The following is a 23,697-nucleotide window of genomic DNA, read 5'->3' on the forward strand; positions in this document are numbered from 1 at the left end:
GTGCGTGTACTGACGTATTCCTCTATGTCCTCCTAGGGCCCTTTGGGAGGGAATAGAGCTAATGCGTGTGTTCCATCTGTCCCCTCTCCCCAGAGCCTCCTCTCTCTCCTTTGTCTCCGCTTGTGACCATCCTTGACCTTCCTTGAAGCGCCTGCCCCACACTTACTGAACTTCACCCCAGCCGAGAGCCTGCTGCCCTAACGGAATGCTCTGAAGGACACAGCTTGACCCACATGTGCTGCAGGAGGAGAATGGCTTGGGCCGGATGTCCCTGCCATCGAGAGCCGACTGAGATTGCCGGCCTCGGTGACTCCAGACTCACCTTGGATCAGTCTGCTTTGTCTGGTCAAGTTCGCACGTGCTTCTGGGGCCAGATGAGCCAGCGGAGGTGTGGTACTGACCTAGAGCTATATTTGAGGTTGATTAGGTGAAGTAGGCCCCTATCTGATGATCTCCTGTGGGGCTGCCCAGCCCTCCTGGGGCATTCCTAGGTACAGAGTTTTCTTTTCTTTCTTTCTTTATTTTAAGATTTTATTTATTTATTTATTTGTCAGAGTGAGAGAGAGAGAGAGAGAGAGAGAGAGGGGGGGAGAGAGCGCACAAGCAGGCAGAGTGGCAGGCAGAGTTAGAGAGAGAAGTAGGCTCCCCGCTGAGCAAGGAACCCGATGCGGGGCTCGATCTCAGGACCCTGGGATCATGACCTGAGCTGAAGGCAGCCGCTTAACAACTAAGCCACCCAGGGGCCCTTGTGCTTCCATCTTAAAGGCACTCAGATATACAGGGGTCCCATTGAAACTGCATCCGCTGGGCCCTCAGATTTGATCCTAAACACCTCTGTCTGCCTGACCTGCCTAGAACACCGCCTTTATCCCTGGAACCCCTAGCTGCGAAGCTTCCGGGGCTGTTACCTACTCAAACAGTGTCTGATTTTCACCCTCAGTTTTGATTTTACTCTAGCACAAGGCCAACCTATAAGCCATTTACTACCCCCAAAGATAATCTTCTCCTTTTTCTAGGGCATGTCTGTCTGTCGGTCCTTATGAGGCTTTCATTCCTTTGTACTCTCCCATCCCTTTCTTAAAAATGTTCTTCCAAAATCTTTCCCAAATACCCGCCTCTTCCTTTCTGGCCCACTTTGAGTTCCTGAGCCTTGGCCCAAGTTCTCCCTGGTTCCCCCAGCGCCCCCTACATTGTAGCACTTTGTGTCATTTATCCTTTATTATCTGAAATTCTTCTCAGGTGAATATTCAGACTTTGCCAAAAATAAATGATGTACGCGCCCTGACCGCCGGGTGCTATGCTGGGCGCTTTCCTCAAACTCTGCCGCTTTTACTCTGCATCGTGACCAGTCAGCCCTGCAAGAGTGCCCGTTTTACGGATGAGAACACGGAGGCCCAGTGAGTCAGACACTTGGCTCAGGGTCACACAGGCCCTTTGTCCCGCAGCCAGGCTCTCGTGGGAAGGTTGTGGTTCAGGTTCTGGGGTTGAAGAGCGTGGGGCGCCAGCATGAGGGGAAGCGGCCCAGCCTTGGAAGGCAGGCCGTGTGGGGTACTGTGTCAGGGTGTGGAGGAAACCCCCGCAGCTCGTGGCCCTGAACAGCTGTAGTGGGAGGCTAGCAGGGACCTGTGCGGGGAGGGCGCAGTCCGCGCGGGGCAGGGGGGAGACAGAAGCCCTGGGCCTTCCCAGGTGTGGTCTTCCTTCCACGAGGCTTCGGGGAGGATACTGAAGCTTCCAGGTTGGGCCCTGAGTGAGGCTCTCCTGTTCCCCGTCTGACCGGGGCGATGGCGGGATTCTCAGGCACCAAGAGCCCTAGCGCTGCCCTCCCCTCGCACAGCCTCTCCCCTGGCAAGTGGTTCTGTCTGTGGGCTAGAGCTCTGTGTTTTCCTTGTTAGGATTTCAGAGGCATCATTGAGTAGGGTGTGGGGCAACTTTTCTCTGTATTTGCTTATAGATGTTAAAGCTTCAATGTTTGCTTAGGGTTGTACCATTTTCCGTCTTTTGAGTGTGAAGACTCTTCTGGGTCTTGGTTCCTTTTGTGTTTCTCCTGTCCCTCCCCCAGGCTCCCTCCTTCTCTCCGCTTCTCTCCCCTTCCCTCTTTCCCACCCTGCTCCTTCTCTTTTCTCCCTCCCCTGCTTCTATTTCTTTTCTTTGAACAAGAGTGTCTTCAGGTTACTTTTCTCCAAGACTTGAATTTGTCATCTTCAGAATGGGCTTCACAATAGCGCTCACGTGACCCCGAACGTGGTGGGCAGGGGAGTCCGCACAGAGCCTGGCACACAGTAGCTGGACAATGAACGTTCGGGTTCTCTCTTCCTCTTACTGCTCCATCCACCTTAGGCACCATCTGCTCTAACTGGTGGAACCCTCTGGGCTCAGGGTGCCAGTCAGCTGTCAGGTGAGCAGAACAGGACCTTGGGAAGGTAGGCTACGGATGCCTTGGTCATTTTCTTTCGATCGTCGAGCATGATTCTGTATCGACATCATGTAAAATGGGATGGACTTCAAGCTCCTTTCTGTGGGCCCTAAGCTCTTCAGACGGAGATCGACAGAAACAGACACTTGTGATATTACTAACTTGTGGCAACTTTAAACAGACCACACTGAACCGAGAGTAACGCAAGCGTCCCCAGATGTGGCCAGTGACCTCTCATTTGTGCATCGAGGGGTCAAGGCTTTCTTGCATCAGATCAAGGAAAAAGGCAGACACAAGGACCCTGGGGACTCTTCTGACCTGCGTTGTTTGGGGGCTCCCGGCAGCTGACCTCTTTCTCTAGCACCTTCTCTGTGTCAGGCTAATTCTGGAGGCTCATTTCCCCAGGCTGGAAGCAGGGGCTGGCTGAGGGGCCCCATGGCCAGGGCTTATTGCTACAAACAGGAAGTGTTTAATGGTTTTCATTTACTTGTAGTTGGAAAAGGAAAGGCTGGACCTTCCTGACAATAGAGGCAGAAAAACAATGTGACTACTTGGCCCATTTTACGTTCCAGAGGGAAACCAGAGCTCCCTCAGGGCACCAGCAGCCCCGTCTTGAAAGGGCTCTGCCACCCAGGCAAGGGAGCCTTTGCTCCCTGAATCTGAAGTCAGAGCACCATGTGAGGTGGCAGCTGGCTTGTGATGCTGGGCTCATGGCCACTGTGACTGTGTGATCGCCGCAAGGAAGCGGGAGCTACTGCTGCTCTGTGGTCACGCCGGCGCTGGCATCTGCGGGAATTCTTTACGTCAGATGCTGCTTTGGCCGTCAACAGTGTGGTAGATGAGATGAGAAATACATAAGAATATAGAAGAACTGAGGGCTCTTTTGCCTTTCCTCTCTTAAAGAGTTGATACGTCTCTTTTCTTACATCAGTAGACGATTTGTGAAAATCCATCTGGTATCTGTCAAAAAGAAACCCATAACATTTTAAAAGTCGAGTTTCTGAAGGCCACAGTCATGATGACAACCCAATAAAAATTAGAAATAAGTAAGACTGGGGCATCTGGATGGGCTCCGTCGGTTAAGTGTCTCACGCTCGATCTCAGCTCAGGTCTTGATCTCAGGGTCGTGAGTTCGAGCCCTGCTTTGGGCTCCACGCTGGGTGTGGAGCCTACTTAAAAAAAAAAAAAAAGGAAAGCTGATCTCCTGCCCCTCAATCTTGACTATTTAGAAATTAAAAATCCATTCCTGAATAATTAGTCAATTAAGGAGAGAATCAAAAAGGAGGATTTCCGTCTCAAAAGAAATGGAAAGGAGAACACTTTATTCCAAGCCTGTGTGCCATAGCGGAAGAGGCATCCAGAGGAAAATAAGTAGCCTGAGATAGCTTCATTATTAAAGGAGGTGGGAAATAAGGACGACAAGGAAGGAATCATTTTAAGAAGTTCGGAAAAAGGACAACAGATTAAGCCAAGAGGAGACAGAAACACAAAGCTAACTTTAAGGAAATAGAAAATAAACAGAAAATGGTAGGAAGGAATATAAATTTCCGTGCTGCTGCTTGGGGAGCGCTAAGCGGAGAGGTTCACCATGTACGATCTGAAGGACGTGTCTGAGCTGGTATCGTACCTTTTGCTCAGCGGACTATGATGCGGCCATGACCATCATTGTAAAAGCGTTTGTAAGAGGTCTGGGTGAAATGTTCGTGTCCAGTGAAAACTGCAGAATCAAAAATTTCATTTACAGAATGATCATAACTGTGTGAATACAGTCTCCTGTTTATCTCCTATCCCCGAGTTGTGAGGAAAATTAAGTCTGGAAAGAATGCATCATCCTAGCCCAGTGCGGATGAGGTGCTGATGCTCGTGACAACACAGAAGGACCTGGAAAACGTTGTGCTTATCTGGAAGAAGCCAGTCACCAAAAGACCATAGACCGTAGGACTCCATTAATAGGAACTTCCAGAGGATGCAAATCTACAAAGGCAGAAAGTAAATTAGCGGTTGCCAACGGCAGGGGTGGGTTGGGAGATGAAGGAGTGACAGCGTAAGGATACGAGGTTTCTTTTTGGGGTGATGGAAATGTTCTAGAATTGATCGTGTGAGGGTTGCACGACATTGAGTACACTAAAAACCACTGAGTTGTGTACTTTACGTGGGTAAATAGTACAGGATGTGAAAGGTATCTTAAACTGCTACAAAAAAAAAATCACAGTGGTTATCTTGGGGGATGGGCATATCAGTGCTTTTTCCTTTTGTTTGTCCACTGTCTTCTGTAATTTCTAGATTTCCACGTTTTCCAGATGTAACTCCACATTACTTGTACAATGGAAACGGTAATAACCTACAAAAACACTTTAAGGGAAGAATGTTAACAATTGGTCTTTTAGCAAAAAAGGCAGGGATGGGAAATCTGTTAGCCCACCTTCTGAGAAGGTGTGGGGGGTCTTGTAATCCTACAGTCTGGAGCCTAGCTGTCACGGATGGATCGTGGAATTGCCGGCCGCTGTCGCATCCGTAAAGTGGCACGTGTCTGTTCTTCTGTGAGTCAAGGAAAATAAACCATCATTTGAGCTCTCTTGGGGGTAGGATCCCATCTCAGGGAAAAACGGGGTGGGTGGAGGGGAGGACGGTGAGGGAGGGCGGTGGGGGAGTGGTCTGTGAAACCAGGGATGACCGGTTTCTAGGGAAAAATGCGAAGAGGTGTCAGACTCTGCTATCGGAGTGCTAAATTAGAGATAGCTGTTACTTATATAACTTCCTGTAATTGCCAGGCAGGAGCTGTTGCTGACAGCCGCCCTCTCCTTGGATCCAGAGCCCTTCCCTCCTGGCGACCGGCTCACTTCTGCCTTTGGGCTCCGGGCGCAGGGTCAGCCTTTCCAACTGACGCTGAAATGTCATTTTAAACAGCAGCCTCCGCCGTCCTTTCTGAAGATGGGAAACTCTTACGCCGGACAGCTGAAGACGACGCGGTTCGAAGAGGTCTTACACAACTCCATTGAGGCGTCCCTGCGGTCCAGCAGCCTGGTGCCCCGGCCCGTCTTCTCCCAGCTCTATCTGGAAGCCGAGCAGCAGCTCTCCGCCCTGGAAGGTAGGAGATGCGCCGGTGTGGGTCCTGTGTCCGGGCAGCTCCTGTTAGAACAGAACTGGAAACTCCTTCTCCCCTCTGTCTGGAAAACATTGGGTCTAGCAGAAAAGAATTAAAAAGGAAAAAGTGCACTTACTTACCTTTCTCCTTGGCTAAGACCGAGTTTCAGCCATAAGGATGCTAGGAATGTGGTTATTCATTGGGTCACGGGGGAAGGAAGAGGGCTGCGTTGGGACTGTCGTGCCTGGGTTGTTTCTGATACCTTTCATAGAAGGTTTGATGTTCTCCCTGGATAAGTCAGAAATTTTAACACCCTTTGGCCCTTGGTGATTTTTTTCCATCTCTGTCCAGGGATTCATGGTCCTATCTTTGCAAAATAGTCTCTAGGTAGTTTCTCTTTGTGATTGCAGATACGAGAGCCCTCTAGAAACTTTGAAACACCAAGAATGTGTGCCAGGAATAAATGAATCAGTTACATTCAGGCGTGCGGACAACTTTAGGATTTGCTTAATTATCCAGAGGATAAAATGGTTGTTTTCAGTCTTTAGTGTGTCTCTTTCATAGCCACGTGTTTTTTGTGCCAGAAGTAACCCCACAGCAGTCCACGGGATGAGACGGTGACCGTTACCTAAGTTCTTTTGGGCAGTGAATGCCTTCTGCTGGAAGTTCTTTGTAGAATTCACGTAGATATTGAAGGCGAAAAAGGACCATTGTTTAAAAGAAAAATTAATCGATTAAGAAGGCATGCAGTGGGGGGCCTGGGTGGCTCAGTGGGTTAAGCCTCTGCCTTCAGCTCAGGTCATGATCTCAGGGTCCTGGGATCAAGCCCCGCATCGGGCTCTCTGCTCAGCAGGGAGCCTGCTTCCCCCCCACCTCTGCCTGCCTTTCTGACTTCTTGCTATCTCTCTCTGTCAAATAAATAAAAAAAAACTTAAAAAAAAAAAAGAAAAGAAAAAAGGCATGCAGTATGCCTGGTCCTATACTGGGGGGGGGGTCGCCATGTGTATGGGTCAGTCTGTGTGTGTGTGTGTGTGTGTGTGTTGGCAGGGTGTGGGGATGGCTGGCTGGGAGGGTTGCACCTAAGAGAAAATAAGGCACAGAGTTGCTTGCGTGGAATCTGATAGTTCCTTATTCTAGCAGGAAGGCGTTCCTTGTGTCCGTCTTTGAAAAGTCCTTATGTTAATTTTGCAAACAGCCACAGTAAGGACCTAAAAGAGCTAGAGGAGGGTCTGGGAGAAACTGGACTGTGCCCAAAAGCACGGATTAGGAAAACCAAGAATTCTCTGGTATCGAAAGCAGGCACATCTTCCAGCAGGGGAAGCATCAGTGTGGCACTGGGGGAGATGATGAATGAGTGGAGGATACGGGCTGTGTTTCTGGCTAGCCGACAGACGTTCGTAGAACGTATGCATTAAACAGCCATCCGTAGCTACTTTCAGTACTGAAAGTCTTTGTTGCTAATCATGAATTACTGACAGTGACAATGATGACTTAGTCCACGTGAATGGCACCTTGAAATCTACAAAGTGCTTTCCACCTCCCCCTGCTAAGATGATTAAATCCCACGATTTGGGACCCTGGGCGAGGGCTTTGATGGCAGGTCTCAGTGTTGAAGGAGTGCCCGAGTCAGGGAGTTGTACCCTTAGCTTTGGTGGCTCTGTGATGGAAAGGGGGCAGACCCGTGGTTAAGTCGGTAGGGGACAGGGGGCCGTTGCTCACCTCGGGGGTGGGAGAGAGGAGCAAGCCCTGGGAGGTTCCCCCCGAGCTTTTCCTCTGCCTAAGTTCTCTGCAGACTCCCTGGGAGGCTGCATCTCGAACAGTAACTTCTTAGGATGCCCTCCCCTGCCGATCGGGCATTGGGCAGCTGGCACTTTCCCGGGGACCGCTGGAGGCGTCCCCTTCTCGTGCCTCCTGTGTTGAGTGCTGTAGGCGTCCTGCCTGCTGTCGGTGCAGCACCCCCACACCCCCCACCCCGTATGTAAACCAGAGCAGAACCTCCAGCTTTTCCTGTTCGTCCGCAAACAGAGAAATCCTCCTGAGGTGCCCGAAAGACAAAGAAGGGGTCTGGTGGGAAGGGGGAGACTCTCCTTCTCAGTTGGCTGGACGTCACCATGAATTGAACGCACAACTCTGCCCCTGGATTCTCTGTCATAAAACTTGGTGCGGACGGCTTGTCCTGGCCACACTTTGGTTTTTCTGTCTGTCTGCCAGGGTCTCTTACTGTTGTCCTTCCTCAATCACATGAAAGGTGGTGTTTATGGCCAGGGTGCCGGCATCCTAAACACCCAGGGTCTGTAACATCTTCTGTGCTCCTGAACGCCTTTCAGCTGGGGCCTTGGGCCTTTGTTCCCGGGATTAGAGGATTTACCACACCTCCTCCCGAGGGGGGTGAGGGAGGGGGGGGAGGCTTTTATGTGCTATTTACTTTTTTTTTTTTTTTTGTGAAAGACCAAACAAAACAAATACCACCCCAGAGTTTTGAGATAAGTATTAATTAATTAAACGAGATGCAGTTAATTCTTATAACCCCACCCCCCTCAAAATGTCACGTGGTTTCTTCTCGTGGAAAGAAAGGAAAATCCAGCTCGGCAGAGGGAAGTGCGGCCGCATCTTTGGGCGCCTGTGTGTTCTCGTGTTAAGGTCCTCAGCTCCCAGTCCGCTCAGTTTCGTGTGGCGCCGTGGTAATGCCCTCTTCGCACCGGAGACCTTGGCCAGCAGGCGGGTGGGCTCTGCTCCCGGCTGTGATAGTCTCCTCTCTCGCTGCCTGACTGATCCCATCACAGGCGCTGGGATGTCTGGGGTGGACCTTTGAGGTCTGCTTTCTCATCCACCGGATTCTGAGCTCTTTCCTTGACTTTCTGAGGCTGAAGGCCCTCATTTTTCATTCTTTTGGAGAGTCTGAGTTCTTCCCTTGGGCTTTAGCAGAGTAACATGCAGACAGGACCTCCTGCGGGGCTCTGAGTTCTCCATCCTTCTCACGCAGATTGTTGGGGTCTTTGCCCTTCTCTCTGGGCTTCTGGAGTCCTGGCTCAGAGAGGAGAGTGGCTGGTCCCACAGAGCACAAACAGCTCTGTGCCGCCCACTCTGCAGGTGGTGGCAGGACAGTCCCAGCCCCCGAGGGGACCTGTGCAGCATTGCTGGCGCCTGGGGTCTGGGCGGGACTCCACCCCTTAGGCTAATGGCCCACCGGGCCTGCATTTAATGGCAGGAAGGAGGCAACTGAAGGAGGCTCTTGCTATCCCCACCCCCTGCGTGTGCTTCCTGGGTAATCTTTTTATGGTCTTCCTGCCACCTCCGTGTTCTCCAGGCTCAGAAAGATGGGGACACCAGGGATTTTTCACTTCCTGCACTGACCTACCCAAGGTCATGGGCCTGAGCTGGCTTCATGTTCAGTTTCTTTTGCCTCTTGTCCCACGGGCACCTTTAAAGTGGCGGCCACCGTACTAATTAAATCACATCAGGAAGATGCTGTGTGGCGCTGATGGCCGACCGTAGCAGCTCAGAGGCCCTGTATAACCACCTCATTTCAAAGATGCAGGGTCTGATGCACAGAGAGGTTAAGTAACTTTCTCCTGGCCACATAGGCAGCGGCAGGCTTGAGAATTGAGAGTTCCCTGATTCCCAGCCCTTCTCTTTCCCCTGCACATGATTTCATCCCTCACCTAGAATCACCGAACCCACTGGATAGATGGAGGGGGCAAAGCTGAGAAGAGGAGGCAGGAGAAATGGGAACACAGAAAGAGCACTAAAACAGGAGGCAGAGAAACAAAAAAGAAGAAAAACGGTCTTCCAGCCCAGCCCCTTCAAGGATGCTTGTAATGACCCTATTCCACGAAGACGTTTGCATGCTAGTTATTAAACGACAGTTAAACCCGGACAAGTTGAGAAAGATTTTGACCAAAAATGTCTGTTAAAAGGAGTTAGGACGGCACTTCTATAGCGTGGGAAATTCATTCCGCTGAACCCCCTTCTCGAGCAGTGCTGGGCAAATGGGGCTTGAGGGGGTGTGCCCTCATCAGCTGGGTGTGCGTGTCCTGAGCACTGCCTTTGGGGTCACAGAGGTGCGTGAGGGCAGGGGCCCCGTTCTCTGTGAGCCGAGAGGCTGTGGGGAATGACCAGAAGCTGTTTCACCACCGCGACAGAGCTCATGAGCAGGGAGCGGGGGGACTTCAAGGCCAATCCCTGGCTCTTCTGGCCAGTTCCGTGCTTGCCAATATGCGACTGCACTTAAAAAAAAAAAGTTTCCCCAAATCCTAACCCGCCTGGCCGTGTTCTGGAATGGTGCTCTGTGTGCCTGTGCCAGACTCAGGTGTGTTTGCATTTCTGGTCCTCCCTGTTCGTCCGTTTCTCCCCTGGGGCTAAATGAACAGGGACAGCTTGCATGCCGGAGAGAGACCGCTCACACGACGCTTTGTATTCCAAGCCAAGCAGGACAGTCGAACATCAGCGGGGGCCTCAGGTGCCCCTGGGAGCCGGCTGTCACCGGAGCGCTGCGGGACAGCCATCGGGTCACTTTCTGTGAAATGGTCTATACCCGAATCTGTGGCCCCTCCCCCGGAAAGATTCTGGAGGGTTTCTCAAAGTTATGTGTGTGTTGAACCCTCGTGCGTGAGCAGACGCGTGGAGCTCTGCCGAATGGAAAGAGACGTGAACCTGAATTTGAAGTCATGAGGCCAGGCTGGGAGCCCGAGTCTGTGACCTTGGGAAAGTCCTATGACCTCAGCTTTCCCCCTCTGAACAGAGCTGGGGCGGGGGGTGGTGAGGGGGGGTGGGAGGTGATGCCCGGCTCTCAGCAGGCCTATAGGGACTGGTTAATTATTAAATGGCTGAGACTTGCTGACCCCTTGCCTCTGACTGTCTCCTCCCTCCCCTTTGCCACTTCCAGGTGGTAGCCAAGTGGACAATGAGGACGAGGAAGAAGAGGGAGAAGGGGGACTGGAGCCTAGCTGTCCCCCAAATCCCTACCAGATGCACCCTCCGCCCGAAGGCTGCTGTACTATGGATGGTGAGGCTGGCGGCTGGCAGAGTCTGCGGCTTTGCACCCCGGGTCCCCTGTGCCCCGGTCCCTGGCTACATCCCCCTCGAGCCCCCGGGGGGCTGGCGGCTCACCGCCCCTTGGCACTCTGTGGATAGCTCGAGTTTACGAGTGGATTTGGATCCGTCCGTTCATTGGTTGTTTGGAAACTCGGATATATTTCGCAGTTTGGGTCTGCCTGCGCCAAGCTTTCACTTGGACCACTCAGTGAGAATAATCTTCCTCCGCGATCCTGCTTTCCCGTTGAGGAAGGGAGACGTGTGTTCTCTCAGGAGCCGTGTAGAATCAGTCCGTGGAGGAACTGAGGCACAGGAATGCCGGGGGTGGGGGCACCTTGGTCTGGTGATAAGAGCTTGCGCTCTGCACACAGAGAAACTTGGGGCTCTGCCACTCACTAGTGGGACAGCCTCTTGGAGTGCTGTGCGTTCATCTGCCGGTCACCACGCCAGTCGAGGGGTGTCACTAGTTAGTTAATCCACTCCTGACTGGGCCCCTCCCCACTCTGGAAATAGGGAGATAAAAGGTACAAGAGCTCCCAGCTTCATGGAGCTATGGGGGCAAGCAGACATTTTGCACACGAGGTGGAAAGTGCTGACAGGGCGGGGTGGGCAAGCACGGGCGCCTGGGAGCTCAGGAAACGTTCCTCCCACAGGTAGAGAGTTTAGGGAAGGCTTCCTGAAGGAGGTAGCCTGTCATCTGGGTTTTGGAGGATTAGCAGGAGTCTGTGAGAAGTTTGGGGAAAAGTGGAACATTCCAGACAGAGGAACAGCATGTGCAAAGGCTCAGAAGGGAGAGAATATAGGCCCTTTGGGGAGCTGCTGGCAGTGTTTATAGGTAGGAGTCTGAGGTCTGGCCGGGCAGGGCATAGTGCTGAGGTCACACGGGGCAGAGAGGTCCCAGGTGCCGTGTGTGTGGGCCTGGACTTGGCCTTGCACAGGATGGTGGCAGGAGAGGCAGTCAGCTCTCACGGGGGCTGCTCTTCTAGGGAGAGAGAAACCAGCGCCGTGGCTCTTCAGGACGTAGGACTTCTGGTGTCCAGATGTTAAAAGGTCACCTAGTTAAAGAAGGGAACCGTGAACTCTGCAGTGGTCATTACAGAGATTTTCAAAGAATTTCCAAGCCAACGCGGTAACCACTGACTGTCCCCGGCCTCTTTTCCTCCAGCTCTTCAGAAGGATGGGCCCAGGCCATGTAGGGAGAAGGCCTGCAGGGTGCTTGACCTCAGCCTCAGGGACTTTGCTGAACTTGCCTAAGATGCTGAAGGGGAACCTCCCCCCACCTGGCCCAGCTCTCAGCAGCTCTGAGCACATCCCGGAACCTCTCTGAGCCTTGATTTCCTTCTTTGCAAACTGGGGGCAGAATCGCTTCCCCGTGAGAGCTTTGCAGAGCTGCTCCTGGTCCAGTGCCTGGCACACAGTGGGCACTGTCTCCATGCCTGCCAAGCACCCCCCTTCCCAGGGCCCCTCTGTGACCCTCCCCGGGGGCATGTAGGAGACTCTGGTCCCAGGTGCTGTAGACCCAGCACCTGTGAAGCAGGTACGCGCCGGAGGGCTCTGTTCACGTTGTAGAGTCTGGCAGGAAAGCCTTGGGACCATCAGGATCCCATTAACTCTCATTGTCTCAGTTGGTAGCTAAGGATGGAGCAGACGCAGGAGATGGGGCCGAGTGTGCCCTCATCTGGGAAGACCTCGGAGAGGCCCATCCAAATAAATCTCAGCTCTTTCTCCCCTCTTATTTCTAGACATTTTAGGGCACTTATTTTTCGAATGGGAAGTATATTTAAAAACTCTAAATACAAAATGTTCAAAAGGGTCTAGAGTGCCAGGCTCCCTGATGGTCACTCTCCTTGTGTCCCGGTGCCATCCCCAGAGGCAGCCAGCACCAGCAGGCTCTGGCTCCCTCTTTGTGACATTTCCCTGTTTCTCATACACGTGAAAAGTGCAGGGTGTGGAAAATACCACATTACTCACAATTTCTTGGGGATTCATCATGTGTACATTTTAGTTGACCCTTGCTTGTCCACCGTTTTTCCTGCTGAGTTTCATTTGTACATGAATGACGGTGACACCGCAGTCTTCAAAGGAATTAACATGTGTCAGGTGTCCCGAGTAACTGTGGTTCTAATTTTATCTCTTGGAACTAATATTAAAGTCAGCCACATGCAGAGGTGAGGTTTGCTCCTGACAAGACCTGGAATGTCCTCCCTTGGCCCATGGGGAGCCTGGTTCTGGGGAAGCCCCTTGGCGTGCGTGTGAGTCCTGTCCATTCCTCATAGGGTTCTGCCAGGCGGGGAAGGACCTGCGTCTTGTCTCCCTTTCCAGTGAGCCCATCGACGTCCCCACAGGCTTTCTCCTCGTGGGGGCCAAGTCCCCCAGCCTGCCGGACCATCTCCTGGTGTGTGCCGTTGACAAAAGGTTCTTGCCCGATGATAACGGGCACAACGCTCTTCTTGGTAAGTCCTTTTCTGTGGTTCCACCTGCCTGTGGAGGTGGGGACAAGGGAGGCCTTTGGGGGTGGGAGTGTGGGCCTCCTGTGGGGGCCTCTTCTTCAGCAGGCCCTGCGGGCCCGTTTCTGCTTTCCAGTAGGCTCTTTCTGTGTGGAACTGGAATGTTAATGAGATTTATTTATTTATTTATTTATTTTTTTAAATGAGGTTTATTTTAAAATGTGACGAACTTCCTATAGAGAACCTGACCTTGAGAATGAACTTTTTTAGATGTATGTTCATCAGACCTTTTCTAAGTGCCTTCCCATGTCAAGGATAGGATAAAGGGGCACCTGAGGGGCTCAGTTGTTGAGCGACTGCCTTCGGCTCAGGTCATGATCTCAGGGTCCCGGGATCGAGTCCCGCATGGGGCTCAGGGAGCCTACTTCTCCCTCTTCCACTCTCCCTGCTTGTGCTCTCTCTCACTCTATGTCAAATAAGTAAATAAAATCTTAAAAAAAAAATAAAGAATAGGATAGAGACCTGTCCGAGATGGTTTCAGAAGCCGTCAGACAGGAGGCGGAGGGAGGACGGGGTCGAATGTGTGTTCCCGCTTGCAGAACATTCATACCTTCTCCATCAAGTGCGGAGTGATTCCCACACGTGCTCTGGGCCGTTCGGCAATCCGGCCCCTTCGCCGGGCCTGTGTCTCCTTGGGGCCAGACATAGCATCAGAAGCCGTTTTCTCTGTAGAACATGTACGTTTCCTGCTTGACCCAGCTCCTGAAGCTGAGTAGGTCCGTGCTTGTGCGTGGGTATTTATAGCACTTTTATGTCTGAGACACCATGGGAAGGGCCCAAGGGGAGGAGAGACCAGGGGAGGGCAGGATGGAGCCGCAGAAAACAAAGACATGGTTCCTGCGACAGGGCCGGGGGTTAATGCTGGGAAGCAAGGCAGGCGAACGCTGCTGCAGGGGCAGCTCTGGGACGGTGACCAGGGAGAGAGCGGTTCAGGCCGGTGTGGGCTTATTGTAACGAGCTCTTGAGAACAAGAACAATCCCGGAAAATTCCCAAGGAGCTCATGGAGTCCTTCCGTCTCAGATTTAATGTGCTCCTCGAGACCACTCTGGATGCCGTGTGTCGGTAGGACGGCTCTGGTGACTTGGTCCCCGTTCGATCCGGTGGTGGCCGGGGCTGTGGCTGAATTCCCCCACTTTGTGACCCTAAAGGAATTGTGAGGGCAGTAAATCAAGGAGGTTCTGGGTCTTGAAAGGTGGAGACAGGAATCTCTCAGTGCGTTCACCAACAGCAGCCCCCTGCCGCCCCCGCTCCAGCTCCTCAGGTGGCGAGGGCAGAGGAAGTGGGGTCTTTGTTAACTGCTCGCCAAAAAGCCATCAGAGGTTGGTTACGAGGGGCGGTTGGTAATAACTGATGCTTTCTTCTTTTAAAATAACTTTATGCTCTCAGCTTGCACACTTAACACTGTTTGGGTTTCCTGCAATTACCCCTGATGGTTGCGCAGGACGAGGAGGCCCCCCAGCCCTCCGGCGGCCCGGGCTCCGTGCTTTTTAGTGATCTATAAAATGGAAGCTCTGCAGGATCTTGGGGGAAGCAATGGCTTTAGCTCCTAATTTATAACCCCCACCCCCCCAGTTTATAATGAAGGGAATCTTGTTTTAGCGACTTTGAATCAACCAAGGGATTTTGTCTGAGAAGATGAAAATCTCGGTGTGTGTTTCCAGGTGTTGACGATAATTCAGCGAAATGGGCTGACAGTTCAGGTAAAAGAAAACATGGGGCTACAATGTTCATTTTTCCCCCTTAGGTGTAATTGAGTCCTGTGTTCATTCAGCAGGCAGAGCGTTACGCATTTATGGAATGTGTACCCGGAGGGGATGTGGACTTCGAGTTCAGCGCCGGGGCCCCAAAGTCAAGTTCAACCGGGTCCTTGCCTGGGAGCTTGCCTCTTGGGGTGAAAGCTCGGGCAAGCAGGGACTCAGCTCAGAGAGCTGCAGAAATCAAGCTTTTACTACATCTCTGTGCAGCACGCTGTATGGGGGTGCTGCGGAAGGGCGCACTGAGCCCCGGTGACGGGCGGGGGGTCCCTGAGGGTGTGGTGTTGAGCTGGGCCTGAAAAACCAGCTGCGTTTTGTCAGCTGGAGAGCAGCGACAGCAGCAAAGCCCTCAGAGCAGCCCCGTTACGGAGCCCTGACCGTGCGCCCGAAACTGCTCGGCAGGATGGGATAAGCCCGTGAGGTGGGTGCGTTATCATCTGGCACTTATATATGAAGGAATGAAGGCACAGAGAGGTTAGGCGACTTGCTCAGGGTCACCCAGCTGTAAGTGGCAGGTCTTGAATTTGAATCCGGGTGCTCTGGCCCTAGTCTCATGTTCCAGAAGATGGGGTGCTCTCGGGCAGGAGGGGGGCCACGTGCAAGGAGGAGGATGGTGTGCTGGAGGAATAGGGTGGAGACTGGGAGTGGGGGCTGCTTGGGCCCTTCCTGGGAAAGGCTCTGGTGCCCCAGAAGTCACTTTTTTTTTTTCCCCTAAAGATTTTATTTATTTAAGGGAGAGAGAGAGAGAGCGCGGGTAGGAGCAGAGAGAGAGGGACAAGCAGACGCCCTGCTGAGCAGGGAGCCCGACACACGGGGCTTGATTCCATAACCCTGAGGTCATGACCTGAGCTGGAACCAAGAGTTGGATGCTTAACCAGCTGAGCCACCCAGGTGCCCCAGGAAGACATTTTTAAACTGTGGAAGTAGGGAGAAGCCTGTGGTGGTACTATGTATCTGTCTTGTGTCTTCAGCAATTACTAAGTCACGGTCAGTTGCATTTCACTCCTAAATCTTCCTCTGTCCCTACCGGATTATTTGGAGGCAAATCCCAGATGTGTCATTTCATCTGTGTGCATTTCACTGTGTATCTCTAAAAAGAAAGGGCTTTTTGTTAAAAACCCAGCACCATTATTGTATCTAAAACGTGTAGTAGTCATTCTAGAACATCAAATACCCACTGTGTTCAAATTTTGTCTTACAGTTTTCGTTGATTTGTTTTACAGTCAAGATCCAAACAAGATTCTCCCACATCATTGGTTGACCTGTCACTCATTCTCTCTCCTTGTATGGTCCTCTCCTCTGGTTTTCCCTGAACAGTTTCTGTGTTTGGAAATGTTCAAACGAGGGGATGGCTATGTTTTTAACTTGCATTTTAGAACAGTCTCTCAGGGGTCACATAAACAACAGATTTCTCTCTGCCTCTTCCTAAGGAAGAACTAGAGGTAGGGGACCTAGTTATGAGCCTTCCTGTAGGATTCTAGATAATCCCTGGATCTTGTTGTGTATGTTCCCAGCCTGCTCACGTACTATCACTGTTTGTTTCATCTTTCCACGCCCATCACCCCCATCTTGTTTCTGTCTCATCTGAATCCTGACTCAGATCTAAAGGCTTTTCCCGCCTCTCCGGTGTGGGCCTGTGGGACCGCGTGCCTCTTGCCCACTGCCTGGTGGGCGCTCTGGTCTGGGTCCCTCTTCTGAGGCACACCCGGGAGGAAGCAAAGGGAGGTGTGCCTGGAGGCCCATGTTCAGAGACACAAGTAGAAGGTAGATCCCTTCTGTACTTTGGTTGGAATTTGGCCAAAATATCAAGGCTGGGGTCCACGGACATGTTTTTTCCTCATGGTCGTGAGGCAGTATTTACTTTCACAAGCAGGATGGTGGCAGGAACCACAGAAGTGAAGCACGAAGTGGAGGAGGGGGAAATTGCCCACCACCCCGCAATGAACCTCTGTTTTACTTGGCCCCCTTTTCTTCTCCATCCACCATCCACGTGGGGCTTTGGATCGGTCTTCACGGTGTGTGTTCACAGCCTGGACACAATGTTCGATGCCAGGTGTTTCCCCTTCGTTTGCTGAAGGAAGCCAGAGGTGATGCTGATTTTGTCCCGAGTCGCCGTTCATTTTCAGGGAACAGGGGCGTGGCCCCTGGCTCCCCAGTGTGACATGTGCTTGCCTATGATGGCTCCGTCCTTAAATAGAGCACGGAGCCCCTCTCCAGGTCCGACCTCGGCTGCAAGGCCCTGTTGAGCCCTGCCTTGCCAGGGGGCTGCCCACCGGCGGCAGAGCCTGGCTCTGTGTGCACATGCAGCAGGGCCGTCTGGGCAGACGGACACGGCTAGACGGGGCCAGTAGGACCAGCGGTTGTGCTGCCGTGTGCTCGTGGGAGACTCGGTTTCATGCAGGGGTCCCTGCGCCGTAGGCCATTGGAGGAACCGTGTCTCTCAACTTGGGGTGTTTGTGCCGGGGAGTCTGAGCACTCGGGCTGCATCCCCGGCTTTCTGTCTTCGCAAGAGATTATTATCAACGCCCCAGTCCTGAGGCAGATTTCCAAAGAGAATGGCTCGTTTTATGCATCCTTGTGAACATTTTTATTGCTTTGCAGACAATTTCCTGAAACGTTAGAATTACCTCATGTGTTCAGTTGGGGTGACTTCATCCGTTTCCCTGGTCTCCTGGGACTGGCTGGGAAGCCGTCCTGTGGTTTTCTTGGTCGCCCCCTTCTGTGGTCCCAGATCACTTCTCCGAAGGGCAGCCTCTTCTGACCAGAAATTTCTGCCAAAGCAGGAGAGCAGCTTGCCTGCCAGCTCCCTAAATATGTGCTGGACCCGGAAGACCCAGGGTTCCCCCTTCTGAACCACAGGGAGGCATTCCTGATGGTCTTTGCTTCCCAGTCCTGCATCTGAAAGGGAGCCGTGGTTGGTCCCGCAGCTCATGTTGCTCATGGGACCAGGACCTAACGTCCATGTAGCTGCTTCTGCATGGCAGTGTTGGCCTTGGCACGGTGCTGTTAGCATCGCATGGCCTGGCAGTGGTTCTTGTTCATCCATGTTTTCAACACTTGGGGCCAGAATCCCTTCCCGAGAGCTTGGAAGGTTTTTTGGGGCCTTATTCTTTGATGGCGGGTGAGCCAGGTTGAAGACAAAGCCGTAAATAAAAAAAAGATTATTATCTCAAAGTATATGCAGAAATCCCAAAGCGTTCATGGGGATAGTTATCTTTCTTCTCCTGGCTTCCCACCTGGTGTTTACTGACTGTCTGCCATGTGCTGGACGCTAGTCTGTGCACATGAACTTACATGGACACACACAGCCCACACCTACGTGCACTCACACCACGATGTCAGTCCTTTGGAGCACGGGGAGAGTTACGGGGAAAATAAGATGCAAATTTCAATAAAAACGAAAGAAGAGGTTACTATGATCCTCTCAGCAGAATAAAGGGCAGTAGAGGGTTGAGAACAGTAAGCTTCAACCCTTTGGGTCAAGGACAGCTCTGAAGAAGTGGACATTTGATATGGGCATTGAGTGACAGCGGGACACAGGCAGGTGGGGCTTCCATAGGAAGGAGCATGAGCCTGGGGACAGGAGAGTGGTGGGAGTGGGCCGGGGTTCCAGTTGGGGATTTGGCATAGCAGAGTGGGGAACAGGAGCGGAAGCTGGAGGTGGGGGTTGGGTAGGATTCGGGGTGGCCTTGAATGTCATGTTTGTGGTCGACACTCTGTTCTCAGGCCAGAATGGAGCCACACACTGTCTGCATCCGGCTGGGACTCTTATGTAACCTTTCTCGTTCTCAGCCTTCCCCAAAGAAGGTTTTGCTGTCCCAGTCAACCAGTTGTTATGTCAATAAAGCCGAGTGATCTGTCTGGGCGGCAGCAGATAGCCAGAATGTCCCTGGTTCTCTGGACATGTTTGTTCCTTTTCTGTCCCCAGTAAGTTTCTGTAACATAGGTGTCTTGTTTCTTTGTGGACATGTGTTGAACCATCACGAACATGTTATTTTGTCCGGGTCTCAGGAAGGCCGTGTTTAAACAAGCCGGGCTTACACACGCGGCCGCATGTCCCTCCTGGGCTAAGTCACAGTGGCCTTCGTAAGCTTGAAGCCACAGACTGTGACAAAATTAGTCAGTCTCAGCTTCAGGGGCTTTGCTCCCAAAGGACCTCGTACTCTGGAAACCCGACGCACCAGTGGGCGAAGCGAGGTCTGAAGGAAGGCTTTCTTGAGATGCTGGGGGTAGAGGCGAGCGGCTGTCAGGCAGAAAAGGCAGAGAGGCCCCTCCCCCTCTGGGAACCAGCGGTTGCGAGGGTGGTTTGATTGGTCTTGATGGTTTGTAGAGGCCTTCCCACGCTTACTCTCTGGATTTTACCTGCTCATAGGGGGTCGTTTGTTATGGGGCAGCCTTTCTGGAACCTCACAGCTGGTGGGAACCTCTGACCCTTCCCAGGAAGGCCCATGCCAGGCAGCAGGGCTTAGAGGAGAGCAGGCTCCACAGCCTCCAGGCAGGCAGGACTGTGGGACGCTGACACGGTGACAGCCACACTCTCACAGACGGTCTCCACTCCCCTGGCTGCCGAGCCCCCAGCATTTCCTCACCGCTCTTCTGGCCGAGCACCATGATGCTTTCATTTCTTTTCAACTCCTGGGAACGGGATGGAAGCTGGGGCTCTCGGGAGGTCCCTCCGTGTGTCCTAGTGGCGGTGGTCTGAGGACTTTGAGATTCTGTGACTGGAGATGGGGACATACCGCCTGTTACAAGCACTTGATCGGTATAGACAGTCGAACACGATAGTCCGTGTAAAGTTTGCTCTGTGTCACAGGCTTGAACACTTGCCCCTGGGGCAAGTTCAGAGTTTGCTGGGAGGTGCCGGGGGGAGGTGGAGGGGGCGGGGGCGGCGTGTTCGTGACTGAGTCTTCTTGGTCCCTCTTCTGTTTGAGTCAAGGTCATCCTGACCCCTGGGCCAGCATAAGGTGCCAGGGGCCTTTGCCCTGTGGAATTTTCTGGTTGGCGGTACAGAATGTGAATAGAGTTTCCATAAAGTCTGTATTATTTGAAGAGGGTGTTGAAGGTAAGCTGGAGACTTCCGTGGTCGCTTCCTCCCGCAGGTTTCTCTGGGAACTGTGTTGGCTGTGGGAAGAAAGGCTTCTGTTACTTCACGGAATTCTCTAACCACATAAATCTTAAGCTGACCACTCAGCCCAAGAAGCAGAAACACTTGAAGTACTACCTGGTCCGCAATGCACAAGGGGCTCTCACCAAAGGACCTCTCATTTGCTGGAAAGGCTCAGGTGAGCCCTTGGGCTTCGGGCGGGGTCGGGTGGGCGAATGGGGGTCCTCCGAGTGGGCCCTGGGGCCAGGCAGCAGGGCTTAGAGGAGAGCAGGCTCCACAGCCTCCAGGCAGGCAGGACTGCAGGCCAGGGGCCAGCCCCGTGCTGTCGCCACGCTGCCGTGACTTAGGGGTGCATCTGGTACCTGCCGAATTGTGTGGGACATTGAAAAGCTGACGGAGGGCCACCCTGTGCCGTGCCTGTGCTTGTAGCTGGTGTTTGGGGTAGAGGTTCTGAACCGGGGCTCATTTTGTCCACCGTGGGACACCTGGCAATGCTTGGAGACCTTTATGATCCCCATGAATAGAGAGTGCGGTCATCCAGCTGGTACAGACCAGGGGCTCCGTGAAACAACATGCAGCACACAGGACAGCCACCCCCACACCCCTGCAAAGAATTATCCAGTCCAAAATACCAGTGGTGCTAAGGCTGAGGAACCCTGAGTTAGGGGAATAAGGGCTTGGATAATGCCTCACTCTCTCTGCCCCAAACTCTGTGAGCAGAATAGAAAGTCCAGCCTTACGGTCCTGTCCTTGAAGACGTTCTTGGGCTTCTCTCCTCCCTCCTATCTCCCCATATCACCTGTGGCTAAGTCATCTGTGGAGGGAAGCGGGGGGATGGGTTTTCAGCCATAGGTGGTCCCTGAGATGCCCACAATCACCCAAGTCTGGAGGGACATGTCCCAGGAGGGGTCTCAGCAAGAATCTTTTGTCCCTCACTTGTCTGCGTCAGCTTCTTTCTGGTCGTCTGGCCTCCCCCAGCCAGCTGCTGTGAAGAGAAGGACGGGCTTCGGGAGGGGCTGGCTCTGGGCATCCCTCCCCTCCCCTCACTTCCCGTCACTCCGTAGGTATTTCTTGAGCTCCTGCTTTGTGTCAGTCATTTTCTAGGTCCTGGGGGCCAGTGGTTCTTCCACGGTGGGACCAGTTAAGAGTCTGTGATCACTTGCTATGACCACGCACCTCCCCGGCTGGCTGTGCAGCTGGGGGTCCATCTTTCCGACAGAGGGTGACTTTTAGGATGGAGGGTGGGGGAGGGTGTTGGCGCTTCCTCTCCCTCCGTCTGTTCTTTCCTTGGACTCGAAGGGCAGTGATTGGGTGACTCGTTGGCGTCGTCTGTTTTTCTCAGAAGCTCATGATGCCTCCCACCCCTGATCGTCCGAGCTGTCCCCCAGACGGAGTCCCCTGGCAAGCCCACCTCCCTCCAGCTACCCTGAGGCAAAGCCAGGAAGGCGTTGGCACCATTTTGGTTATCTAGGTGTGTCTAGCTCTCTCGTCCCGGAGAGCATTCCAGAACCTGTGCAGAATCGGTTTTGATGCGTGCGTCTTGCTCCTTTAGAGTTCAGAAGCCGGCAGGCCGCCACCAGTACTTGCTCCAGTTCCCTCTTCCTGCCCGTGGAGAGCTCCGGGCCCCTGGCGGCCTTCTCCGGCGAACCTGTTCCTGGAGCGACGCCGAGCGTCCCGATGGGAGCCCAGCTGGCAGGTGAGTGGCGGCGAAATGCCAGCCATGCTGCACCCGCGGGCTGGCATGTCCCCGGCATGTCCCCGGCACGGCAGCTCCATGAGGCAGCCACACATTTTTCAGGATGACTAGAAGGCTTTACCTGCTCTGTCTGCAACGCCTTTGTGTTTCGTCGTGAATTTGTAATAGTTTCCGGCACAGCGTGCTATGTTTTTAATTTAGAAAGATGTCCTGCCTTCCTGTTGGCAGCAAAACGTGATCTCCTTGTCGGTGGTGTGGGGCACGGGGGTCCCTCCGCACCCCCCGTTTGCAGCTTAGAGCTCGCTCTAGAATGGCACCACGTCCGTGCTGGGCTGGAGTTCCCGGGAGGGGCAGGTGAGACCGGCTAGTGGCCCGAAGTCCCGCGGGCACCTCCTTGAGTCCTCACAGCACTCTGCATGTGGGCTTGTTTCCCCGGGGCACCACCTGGGAAGTCGAGGCTCAGCTGCTGGCCTAGGACCTCATGGGAAGTAGGAAGAGAAGTGAAGAGTTGACACAGTGGGTATTTCTGGCTCATGAGCTTGGCATTTTGCCATTCCGAACAGACCTTACAGGCGTGATGGCCATGACCACCGCAGCCTCCTCAAGGACTCTAGAGGGGTGGCTGTTTTCCTTCCTCTGGCCCAGAGGGTGTGTAGAGGGGCTTTGAAAGCAGGGGACAGTGCCCTTGCTCCCCCCCAGTTCATCACATCGGTAAAGAAGAGGCTACCCCTGGGGTTGGGAACTGTGCCCTCCTACTGTGCCGCCCTCCCTTCGTGGCGTATGCTGTTGTCCTCACAGTGCCCAGGCCACGTGGGCCCTCTGCTACCAGCGTAACTGGGAAGCCCACTGTTTTTACCATCGGAGTACAGGGTATATATCCCAGCGCTGATACCCTCTGGCCGGGCAGTTTGGGGTAACTCATTTCAAATTCTTTGAATCTCTCTTTCCTCATATATGTCAAGTCGGAGAAAATATGTATCTATTTTTCCAAATGAACAGAGGGCTTGAACTCATGACCCTGAGATCAAGACCTGAGCTCAGACCAACAGCTGGATGCTTAACCAGCTGAGCCACTCAGGCGCCCCGGAGAAAATCTTTCCTAATTTGCAGGGTGATTGTAAGAATTAAATATGATACCCCTGGGCAATCCTTAGAGCTTTCTACTGCCGGGCACCGGTCCACACACTTGCCTTCTGTGAAGCACATCGTTCTCACAGTGGCTTGGCTGCTGTCCCCGTGTGTAGCCCAGAAGGCTGAAGCAGAGGGAGGCCAAGTGAGTTCAGTGTGGTTGCTCTGAGGAGGGCAGCGGAGCCGGGGTTCAGACACAGGGCGGCTGGCTTCAAAACCATGCTCTGGACCCCTCCTCATGCCGCCGCACCCACTGGAAATGGTCTGGGCTGCCCTTGACTCTGGAGGGCCTTCCAGACCATTCTGGCTGATGCAGGCACGTAGGCGTTGTGGTGGGGCTCACGAGACCAGTACCCCCAGTGTCCCCCAGGATTATCCCCAGGCCCCGCGAGCAGCCCTGAGTGGGCGACCGCAAGCCCGATGGGATTCCCGAGCGTGTCTGCTACAAGCCTGAGCGGGGCGGGGAAGGGGGAGGGCGGCGGAAGAGCCTTGCGTGTCCCCCTGAGGTTCGGGGCCCCACTGGCTCCCAGGTCTGCCTGGTCCTCCTTTCACGCAGGCTGTGCTCCCTGGGCCAGGAGTACGTGTGCATCTGTGTTTGTGGGTTCTCGGTGGGCGGAGTCACTTGTCGGCCAGAAGCCCGTTTATAAGTTTATAAAAACGGAAGAAGAGTAATTTCCTGCCGGCTGGGCTCACAGGGCATCCTGTGAACTGAGTGTGTGCTCCCCCTTCTCTCCCTCCGCTGCCAGGACCAGCCTCCGAGCGCCCCTCGCTAGCGGCCGCCGTGGGTCCAGCCGTTCTCAATGGCAGGGACTCCCCGAAGCACCAACAGCTGGTGAAGAGCGACCCGGCGGCCGTGCCGCGGCCCTCGGCACTCGGTAGTGTTGCCCTTCGTGCCGGGGCGGGGGGGGCTCGCTTTCCTCTGGGCTGGGCTGTTGGGGGGTCATGGGGCGACCATGCTGGGGCCCCCGCGCCTCC

At 53.5% G+C, this 23,697-nt stretch overlaps 1 protein-coding gene across 1 annotated transcript in view; it reads left to right on the forward strand.

Moving 5' to 3' along the window:
- Nucleotides 1–4,265: 4,265 nt before the first annotated feature.
- Nucleotides 4,266–23,697, forward strand: part of GREB1 (growth regulating estrogen receptor binding 1) — a 72,422-nt gene continuing 52,990 nt past the window's right edge. Inside the window, exons 1-7 of the mRNA XM_032866863.1 lie at nucleotides 4,266–4,402; nucleotides 5,321–5,501; nucleotides 10,384–10,503; nucleotides 12,809–12,985; nucleotides 19,894–20,076; nucleotides 21,451–21,594; nucleotides 23,469–23,597. Coding sequence (XP_032722754.1) covers nucleotides 5,345–5,501; nucleotides 10,384–10,503; nucleotides 12,809–12,985; nucleotides 19,894–20,076; nucleotides 21,451–21,594; nucleotides 23,469–23,597 — 910 coding nt within the window. The 5' untranslated portion in view covers nucleotides 4,266–4,402; nucleotides 5,321–5,344. The remainder of the gene's footprint in view (nucleotides 4,403–5,320; nucleotides 5,502–10,383; nucleotides 10,504–12,808; nucleotides 12,986–19,893; nucleotides 20,077–21,450; nucleotides 21,595–23,468; nucleotides 23,598–23,697) is intronic.

Source organism: Lontra canadensis, unplaced genomic scaffold, assembly GCF_010015895.1.
Source record: "Lontra canadensis isolate GAN:19392208 unplaced genomic scaffold, GSC_riverotter_1.0 scaffold32, whole genome shotgun sequence".
Taxonomy (NCBI): Eukaryota; Metazoa; Chordata; class Mammalia; order Carnivora; family Mustelidae; genus Lontra; species Lontra canadensis.